At 43.9% G+C, this 10,859-nt stretch overlaps 1 protein-coding gene across 1 annotated transcript in view; it reads right to left on the minus strand.

The window, feature by feature from the left end:
• LOC139389792 (lysyl oxidase homolog 2B) overlaps nt 1–10,806 on the minus strand; it is a 47,286-nt gene extending 36,480 nt beyond the window's left edge. The window contains exons 1-3 of the mRNA XM_071136739.1: nt 10,499–10,806; nt 7,505–7,906; nt 6,955–7,130 (exon numbers count right to left, since the gene is read on the minus strand). Of these exons, the coding sequence (XP_070992840.1) occupies nt 6,955–7,130; nt 7,505–7,865 (537 nt within the window). The 5' untranslated portion in view covers nt 7,866–7,906; nt 10,499–10,806. The remainder of the gene's footprint in view (nt 1–6,954; nt 7,131–7,504; nt 7,907–10,498) is intronic.
• Nucleotides 10,807–10,859: the final 53 nt, after the last annotated feature.

Here is a 10,859-nt window from a genome sequence, read left to right on the forward strand (position 1 = left end):
TATACAAAATGCTTCAGTCTGGTTTTAGACCCCATCATAACACTGAGACTGCACTTGTGAAGGTGGTAAATGACCTTTTAATGGCATCAGACCGAGTCTCTGCATCTGTCCTCGTGCTCCTAGACCTTAGTACCACTTTGATACCATCAATCACCACATTCTTTTGGAGAGATTGGAAACCCAAATTGGTCTACACGGACAAGTTCTGGCCTGGTTTAGATCTTATCTGTCGGAAAGATATCAGTTTGTCTCTGTGAATGGTTTGTCCTCTGACAAATCAACTGTAAATTTCGGTGTTCCTCAAGGTTCCGTTTTAGGACCACTATTGTTTTCACTATATATTTTACCTCTTGGGGATGTCATTCGAAAACATAATGTTAACTTTCACTGCTATGCGGATGACACACAGCTGTACATTTCAATGAAACATGGTGAAGCCCCAAAATTGCCCTCGCTAGAAGCATGTGTTTCAGACAAGTGGATGGCTGCAAACTTTCTACTTTTAAACTCGGACAAAACAGAGAAGCTTGTTCTAGGTCCCAAGAAACAAAGAGATATTCTGTTGAATCTGACAATTAATCTTAATTGTTGTACAGTCGTCTCAAATAAAACTGTGAAGGACCTCGCCGTTACTCTGGACCCTGATCTCTCTTTTGAAGTACATATCAAGACTGTTTCAAGGACAGCTTTTTTCCATCTACGTAGCATTGCAAAAATCAGAAACTTTCTGTCCAAAAATTATGCAGAAAAATTCATCCATGCTTTTGTCACTTCTAGGTTAGACTACTGCAATCCTCTACTTTCTGGCTACTAAATAAACTTCAATTAGTGCTAAATACGGCTGCTAGAATCCTGACTAGAACCAAAAAAAAGTATCCTATTACTCCAGTGCTAGCCTCCCTACACTGGCTTCCTGTCAAGGCAAGGGCTGATTTCAAGGTTATACTGCTAACCTACAAAGCATTACATGGGCTTGCTCCTACCTATCTCTCTGATTTGGTCCTGCCGTACATACCTACACGTACACAAGACGCAGGCCTCCTAATTGTCCCTAGAATTTCTAAGCAAACAGCTGGAGGCAGGGCTTCTCCTATAGAGCTCCATTTTTATGGAATGGTCTGCCTACCCATGTGAGAGACGCAAACTCGGTCTCCTTCAAGTCTTTACTGAAGACTCATCTCTTCAGTGGGTCATATGATTGAGTGTAGTCTGGCCCAGGAGTGTGAAGGTGAACGGAAAGGCTCTGGAGCAACGAACCGCCCTTGCTGTCTCTGCCTGGCCGGTTCCCCTCTTTCCACTGGGATTCTCTGCCTCTAACCCTATTACAGGGGCTGAGTCACTGGCTTACTAGGGCTCTTTCATACCGTCCCTAGGAGGGGTGCATCACTTGAGTGTTGTTGAGACACTGATGTGATCTTCCTGTCTGGGTTGGCGCCCCCCCTTGGGTTGTGCCGTAGCGGAGATAAAGCTATACTTGGCCTTGTCTCAGGATGGTAAGTTGGTGGTTGAAGATATCCCTCTAGTGGTGTGGGGGCTGTGCTTTGGCAAAGTGGGTGGGGTTATATCCTTCCTGTTTGGCCCTGTCTGGGGGTGTCATCGGATGGAGCCACAGCGTCTCCTGACCCCTCCTGTCTCAGCCTCCAGTATTTATGCTGCAGTAGTTTATGTGTCGGGGGGCTAGGGTCAGTTTGTTATATCTGGAGTACTTCTCCTGTCCTATCCGGTGTCCTGTGTGAATTTAAGTATGCTCTCTCTAATTGTCTCCTTCTCTCTTTCTTTCTCTCTCTCGGAGGACCTGAGCCCTAGGACCATGCCTCAGGACTACCTGACATGATGACTCCTTGCTGTCCCCATTCCACCTGAACGTGCTGCTGCTCCAGTTTCAACTGTTCTGCCTGTGATTATTATTATTTGACCATGCTGGTAATTTATGAACATTTGAACATCTTGGCCATGTTCTGTTATAATCTCCACCCGGCACAGCCAGAAGAGGCCACCCCATATAGCCTGGTTCCTCTCTAGGTTTCTTCCTAGGTTTTGGCCTTTCTAGGGAGTTTTTCCTAGCCACCGTGCTTCTACACCTGCATTGTTTGCTGTTTGGGGTTTTATGCTGGGTTTCTGTACAGCACTTTGAGATATCAGCTGATGTACGAAGGGCAATATAAATAAATGTGATTTTTTGGGGGGGGTTAGCTGTGTTGTTGGCTATATCCACTGAAAAACAGTGTCCTGACGAGAGAGCACATTTCTATGCCAGGTGAAATCGTGCCTCAATATCTCATTGTTATGGATGTATCCAAATAAATGTCACTAGAAAACAGATTAAACAAATGCAGTTACTGTTGTTATTCCGGCTGCACTGTTTGACGTGACTGTAAATTAGCCATAGTTGGCTCGCTAGCAAGCAAGGGATAAGAACGTTGCCAGACAGATGGCAATGGAACATTTAGAACGAACGACTGGGTCGCGTCCATTGATACAGAACAAAAAGACTGAACGACTGGGTCGCGTCTCTGGCAACCGAACCAATAGAACAAATGACCAGCTGGTTGGGAAGCAAGCCTAGATTTGTTTCAGGACTATATCTTGAGAAAGGATGAAACAATATGAATAAATTCATAAAAATAAAGTTTTTAATGAAAATATGTAAATAATTATCTAAATATGTTGGTAACTGCAAACCATTACAGACTTCAAAAGGAAGCACAGCCGAGAGCTGCCCGAGCCTAACGGACGAGCTAAACTACTTCTATGCTCGCTTCGAGGCAAAAAACACTGAAACATGCATGAAAGCACCAGCAGTACCGGAAGACTGTGTGATCACGCTCTCCGCAGCCAATGTAAGTAAGACCTTTAGACAGGTCAACATTCACAAGGCTGCAGGGCCAGACAGATTACCAGGATGTGTACTGCGAGCATGCGCTGACCAACTAGCAAGTGTCTTCACTAACAGTTTCAACCTCTCCCTGTCCAGGTCTGTAATACCAACGTGTATTAAGCAGACCACCATAGCGCCTGTGCCCAAGAACACTAAGGTAACCTGCCTAAATGACTACCGACCTGTAGCACTCATGTCTGTAACCATGATGTGCTTTGAAAGGCTGGTCATGGCTCACATCAGTAACATCATCCCAGAAACCCTAAACACACTCCAATTTGCATAGCGACCCAACAGATCCACAGATGATGCTATCTCTATTCCACTCCACAACGCCCTTTCCCACCTGGACAGAAGGAACACCTATGTGAGAATGCTATTCATTGACTACAGCTCAGCGTTCAACACCATAGTGCCCTCAAAGCTCATCAATAAGCTAAGGATCCTGGGACTAAACACCTCCCTCTGCAACTGGATCCTGCACTTCCTGACGGGCCGCCCCAAGGTGGTAAGGGTAGGTAACAACACATCCACATACGCTGATCTTCAACACGTGGGCCCCTTAGGGGTGCGTGTTCAGCTCCCATCCTGTACTCCCTGTTCACTCATGACTGCACGGCCAGGCACGCCTCCAACACCATCATTAAATTTGCCGACGACACAACAGTGGTAGGCCTGATCACCGACAACAACGAGACAGCCTATAGGGAGGAGGTCAGAGACCTGGCCGTGTGGTACCAGGACAACAACCTCTCCCTCAAAGTGATCAAGACAAAGGAGATGATTGTGGACTACAGGAAAAAGAGGACTGAGCACACCCCCATTGAGCAGGTTGAGAGCTTCAAGTTCAAGTTGGTGTCCACATCACCAACAAACTAACATGGTCCAAGCACACCGTGACAGTCGTGAAGAGGGCAGAGGGCAGGACAAAACCTATTCCCCCTCAGGAGACTGAAAAGATTTGGCATGGGTCCTCAGATCCTCAAAAGGCTCTACAGCTGCACCATCGAGAGCATCCTGACAGGTTGCATCACTGCCTGGTATGGCAACTGCTTGGCCTCCGACCGCATGGTACTACAAAGGGTAGTGCGAACGGCCCAGTACATCACTTGGACCAAGCTTCCTGCCATCCAGGACCTCTATAGCAGGCGGTGTCAGAGGAAGGCCCTGAAAATTGTCAAAGACTCCAGCCACCCTAGACTGTTCTCTCTGCTACCACACGTCAAGCGGTACTGGAGCGCCAAGTCTAGGTCCAAGAGGCTTCTAAACAGCTTCTGCCCCCAAGCAATAAGACTCCTGAACATCTCTGTTGTCATCTATAAATAGTCACTTTAATTAAGTCTACCTACATGTACACACTACCTCAAATAACCGGTGCACCCGCACATTGACTCTGTTCTGGCATCCCACTGTATATATTGTTATTTTTTACTGCTCCTCTTTAATTACATGTTAGTTTTACCTCTTATTCTTATCCATATTTTTGAAACTGTACTGTCGGTTAAGGACTAGTAGGTAAGCATTTCACGTGACTAATAACATTTTATTTTATTTGATTGACCCGTTGTATAAAAGTGATAATGCCCTCGAAGCCGGTGTTTGGAGGATATATAGGGATATATACAGGTGAAGTCGGAAGTTTACATACACCTTAGCCAAATACATTTAAACTCAGTTTTCATCTCCTGACATTTAATCCTAGTACAAATTCCCTGTCTTAGGTCAGTTAGGATCACCACCTTATTTTAAGAATGTGAAATGTCAGAATAATAGTAGAGAGAATGATTTATTTCAGCTTTTATTTCTTTCATCATATTCCCAGTGGGTCAGAAGTTTACATACACCAAATTAGTATTTGGTAGCATTGCCTTTAAATTGTTTAACTTGGGTCAAACATTTCGGGTAGCCTTCTACAAGCTTCCCAGAATAAGTTGGGTGAATTTTGGCCCATTCCTCCTGACAGAGCTGGTGTAACTGAGTCAGGTTTGTAGACATCCTTGCTCGCACACGCTTTTTCAGTTCTGCCCACACATTTTCTATAGGATTGAGGTCAGGGCTTTGTGAGGGCCACTCCAATACCTTGACTTTGTTGTCTTTAAGACATTTTGCCACAATTTGGAAGTATGCTTGTCCATTTGGAAGACCCATTTGTGACCAAGTTTTAGCTTCCTGACTGATGTCTTGAGATGCTACTTCAATATATCCACATAATTTTCTTCCTCATGATGCCATCTATTTTGTGAAGTGCAGCATTCCCCCCTGCAGCAAAGCACCCCCACAACACGATGCTGCCACCCCCATGCATCACGGTTGGGATGGTGTTCTTCGGCTTGCAAGCCTCTCCCTTTTTCCTCCAAACATAACAATGGTCATTATGGCCAAACAGTTATATTTTTGTTTCATCAGACCAGAGGACATTTCTCCAAAAAGTACGATATTATTCGCCATGTGCAGTTCCAAACCGTATTCTGGCTTTTTTATGGTGGTTTTCGAGCAGTGGCTTCTTACTTGCTGAGCGGCCTTTCAGGTTATGTTGATCTAGGACTCGTTTTACTATGGATATAGATACTTCTGTGCATGTTTCCTCCAGCATCTTCAGAAGGTCCTTTGCTGTTGTTTTGGGATTGATTTGCCCTTTTCGCTCCAAAGTACGTTCACCTCGAGGAGACAGAACGTGTCTCCTTCCTGAGCGGTATGACGGCTGCGGGGTCCCATGGTGTTTATACTTGCGTACTATTGTTTGTACAGATGAAAGTGGTACTTCAGGCATTTGGAAATTGCTCCCGAAGATGAACCAGACTTGTGGAGGTCTACAAATTATTTTTTTCTGAGGTCTTAGCCTATCAGAAGTTTCTAAAGCCATGACATCATATTCTGGAATTTTCCAAGCTGTTTAACGGCAGAGTCAACTTAGTGTATGTAAACTTCTGACCCACTGTAATACAGTGAATTATAAGTGAAATAATCTGTCTGTAAACAATTTTTGGAAAAATTGCACAAAGTAACCGACTTGCCAAAACTATAGTTTGTTAACAATACATTTTTGGAGTGGTTGAAAAACGACTTTTTTTTGTTTGTTTGTTTTTTGAATTTTACCCCTTTTTTTACCCCTTTTTCGTGGTATCCAATTGTTTTTAGTAGCTACTATCTGGTCTCATCGCTACACAGCGCCATCCAACCCGGAAGCCAGGCGCACCAATGTGTCGGAGGAAACACCGTGCACCTGGCAACCTTTGGTTAGCGCGCACTGCGCCCGGCCCGCCACAGGAGTCCCTGGTGCTCGATGAGACAAGGATTTCCCTACCAGCCAGACCCTCCCTAACCCGGACGACGCTAGGCCAATTGTGCGTCGCCCCACGGACCTCCCGGTTGCGGACGGTTTTGACAGAGCCTGGGCGCTGCAGTACAGAACCCTTAACCACTGCGCCACCCGGGAGGCCCGAAAAACGACTTTTAATGACTCCAACCTAAGTGTATATAAACTTCCGACTTCAACTCTATATAACACCAGTGCCAATTTTTCCTCCAAACACCGGCTTCTCAGGCATTATCAACTAAATAAGACATACCACTCTGAGGTGATGAATGAACCCTTTAGGAGCCCAGTAGGTATGAGGTATGAGTTAGTAGGTATGATTAGTTAGTTTGTTTCTGGTAGCCCAAGTTTCACTGAAAAATGTATTGTGGGCTTCTGCACTTTAATTTGAAGTCATCATTGGGTTCAAGCTGTGATTTTGGCTTGACACTTTTTTCGAAAGCCACGTGTACTACTTATGTCAAAAGGTGTGTCTGCACTCTGCACAGAACAGCTCAATAATAAAAAGACCAGCTGTGAGGGCCTTCTTGGATGAGGAGTCAAGAGCCAAATGTTCTGGAACATTGCAGTGCAAGAATCTCAGTCAACAACAATGTCAACCAAAGCCTCTTCAGGGCCATTTCCTGGACACAGATTAAGCCTAGTCCTAGAATTTTGTATTTTTTTCACCCAACTTTTAACCTAAATCCAATGACGTCGTGGCATTTTTTGGTTGATTTCACATTGAATTCACGTTAGTTGAATTAGGCAGGTTGTTTACCTCCACATTATTGGCCATGGTGTTGATGAATTTAAATCCTGGAATCCTTTTGTCGCTGCACACCACGCCCACGTCCTCTGTGTGCTTGCAGTCGGAGACGCCGATCCCGTTGGACATGCACAGTGCCAGGGTCTTCTCTTTCCCAGTGCACTGGACATTGTCAAACCAGATGCGCCCTGAAAAAAAGCAGGATTCTCAACACATTGTAGATACATCAAGACCTCCGTAGGGAGGAATATTTTTTCACCTGACCAGTGGTAGCTAGTGAGGCCAAACAGCCAAGCAAATTTGGCAAAGTGACTGGACACAGGCAGTAATTCTGCTGCTGAGTTGTACACTCACTCCCTTATCCCTACCGTATCTCCGCTATAGATGTGGATTATTCATTTTGGTGAAAGATGAGTCAGAATGTATTGTAAAAGCTTCACCGGAAAAATTGCTTAACATTGGCCAATAAAAAACATCCCTGAAAATAGAGTCAATTATTTCCCCTTTCCCTTATCATTACACACATCCATAATGGGTTGATGTGTAATAGCAGACATTTTACCTTCTCCTTTCCCATATTTAGAGGACGGAGACCAGGAGACAGCCTCCAGGTAGCCTAACTCCCTGCACACCACCTGGGCAGAATGGATGGAGAAGTCATCATCACAGACCGTGCCCCACTCGCCATCATAGAAAACCTCCACGCGCCCCTCGTTGTGCTTGCGCTTATCCCCCGCCAAACGCAGCTGTATCCTGGGTGTGTCAGGTGGCAACTCCGGGGCAGTGTACTGCTCCTGCTCTGGCTCTGGGTAGCCCTGTGGATAGCCGTGTGGGTAGCCTAATTGTTCATACTGGGCCCGACACAGCTTTAACAGGCCCAGCAGGATGGTGAAGCAGTAGGGGAGCGACCACGGGACCAGCATGGTGGTGTCTGTCAAGTCAGACAGAAGACTGAAGAGGTTATCTGTGGGAGAGTAGAGAGTAGGAAAATAACATTACTCATAAAATAAAAGAAATCCTTTGGCTATTTTGTCATGTTTTTTTACTGGGAGACTGGTGGTTGGAATTCAGCTAAAGAAGTACCCTACATTCAAAGTATTACAGTGACACTGATTGAGGCCATTATTAAGTGGAGGAACAGAGTTATGGCATGATGTTATCATGAGGTATGAAGTCACAGAGAAATACACTGATTTACAGCATGTCCTGACTCCTGCTCCGAGGTGCCCCTTGGAGCCTTGTGAGTCAGTAACAAAGAGAATTTAAACACACAAATGTACATCTGTAGATCACATAGACTATCCTCAGACCTGAGCAATAGTGTCTAAATCAAGTTATGGTCTTATAACCAGTATCAATTACATTCAAAGATATGTATGACAGATGGTTTTAATCAAACAGCATAACTCATTTTAAGACTGCTGAAACATTTCACACAAAGCACTGAGCCAATGAACAATAAAGTGGCTTTCAAATTATGTAAACTAAAGGCTATGTCTGTCTGGAAGTTGAAGCTGGATCTTTCTATTTGCCAGCATCTTTCTTTTTCCCTCACTGTGACGTGGCAGTTGGTTACACAAGTTACAAAACATAGATGTTACAAAATCAAGCCCAACAGCTGGCATTAAGCCCACCGGGTGTGCATCTCCCCACAACGGCACATAGGCGTCAAAACCAGGCTGATGTTTTCTTTAAACCACATGGATAAAGATCCACACATGTGATCTGGAATATAGGATATATGAACCGCTATCTTTCTTTAAACTCAATCCTGCTTCAGCACTCTAAGATTAAGATTTTAGGGTCTCAAAGTAGAACACAGACAGTACAGAATCACAAAGTAGTTTGCAGAGCAAATATAAGGTAAAGATTCAAAAGTATAAGATGGACCACCCCATGAAATGGTGACCTCTTGGATCAAACAGAAGTCTCCTGGCAACAGCGAATCAAACAAGTTATTCAGGAAGCTCTGGCTCCCTTTGGTCTTAAGTAAAAACCAATATGTCCAGGCAGAGAAACTCAACACATCAGCATCTATCGACAAACTAGAACGCTTCTTTTACTGCTTTTAAAAAAGAAAGACATTAATTCCATGATGAGACATAGAAGAATGGCACACTTGTCTTTTCTATCTCCTCATGTTTCACCGTGAGACAGCTAGACACATAACTACCACTGACTAGGGACAGCAGGGCATCTGGGTCAAAGGGAGGAGGTTCCGGGGTCAATATGTCAGGTCAGAACAAAGAGTTAGAGCCTTCCTAATATCTTGCTCAGACCGTTAGACTGTTTAGAACGAACTGGATCATTCTAGATAGAAGAAGTCTGTCTTATCATGCATGGATGGCGATCGAATACTCTATAAATGCATTATACATATACACCTCATAGAAAGTGTTACCAAACCATCAACTTGAATAGTTATTTCACGGTTCCTTCTAGGTCAAGACAGTAAAGTAGAATCAAGTCAGAGAACTCCTGGCACATGCCATTTTTTTTTTTTACATGTAACTGCCAAAATAAAGGAAACACCAAAGTGTCTTGATAAGGTGTTAGGCCACCACAAGCTGCCAGAACAGCTACAATGCTCCTTGGCATAGATTCTACAAGTGTCTGGAACTATTGGAGGGATGCGACACCATTCTTCCATGAGAAATTCCATAATTTGGGGTTTTAATGATGTGGAAAAAGCTGTCTCAGGCGTGTTCAATTGGGTTGAGATCTGATGACTAACACACACACAAGTCACACAAGTCACACACACACACACACACACACACACACACACACACACACACACACACTTTAAACCCCCTTTGGTCCTTTGAGACCCCTCTTTCAAAGTTACTGAGATCTCTTCTTCTAGTCATGGTAGACAAAATAATGGGCAGCAATCTTTATATGTGACCCTATTAGCATGATAGAACTCAGAAACCACACCTGTGTGGAAGCACCTGCTTTTAATATACTATGTATCCATTTACTCAAGTGTTTCCTTTATTTTAGCAATTACCTGATATGACAGAGGAGCACATTCAGGTAATAATACACAATATAGCCATATAACATGAAGTCCACAAAAGCAAAACACATTTATCTCCTCCTGTAGTCTACTGCATCTAAACTGTAGTTGAAAACAGTGTGCACCCTACAGCGCACCCGGCACCAACATATCACAAACCCCACAACTATCCACACCTAGCATAATTTATATCAGAGATCCCACAATGATGACATCATCCTTGTTTTGGAACCATATAAAACAAACTGCGGTGAATTCCATCTCAGTAATATCCTACAATATTACAGGCAAATAGAAACTTCTATAAGAATTTGGTACAAGTAAGACATACCGTTCAAGCAGATCAACATGAAATCAAACTGCATTTGGTTATATGTAGTGTGGCATATAAGGATACAGCTTAAACACCTAATTTTACATGACAATCTCAAAGACCAAATGTCATACACATTTTTTTCCAATAATATCCTTAAATAATTGTTGAATTAACCAACTTTTCAAGTTATTTCCAAATACTTTGAAAAAAATTCTCACCACAGACGATTTTTTTTAAATCCTCTTGATCCTTTATTGAAACCTATAGATGACTGTCTAATATCATGCCCAAGTCCCAAAATCGTCGCTTTACTCCCCAAAGATTGCTATGTGCCTTACGGATGTTTTACCCCGCTAAACTTTCACTCCCACATGCAATTTCAATGCCGCCTTCGACCAAATTACGCCTTGTGCAACTGCCCAGTAACGCCCACTGCTGAAATGACCTCATCGATGGCCCGAGCGCTGAAATTGGAATAGCCTGAATTCCTATGGAGTTGGAGCGACACCGGGAACGCGATAGCATCGCAGAAGGGCAGCAAAAAATGATCCTAGGTCAATAGGGTCCGGTGCAGCTCAA

The sequence above is a fragment of the Oncorhynchus clarkii genome, chromosome 30, assembly GCF_045791955.1.
Source record: "Oncorhynchus clarkii lewisi isolate Uvic-CL-2024 chromosome 30, UVic_Ocla_1.0, whole genome shotgun sequence".
NCBI lineage: Eukaryota > Metazoa > Chordata > Actinopteri > Salmoniformes > Salmonidae > Oncorhynchus > Oncorhynchus clarkii.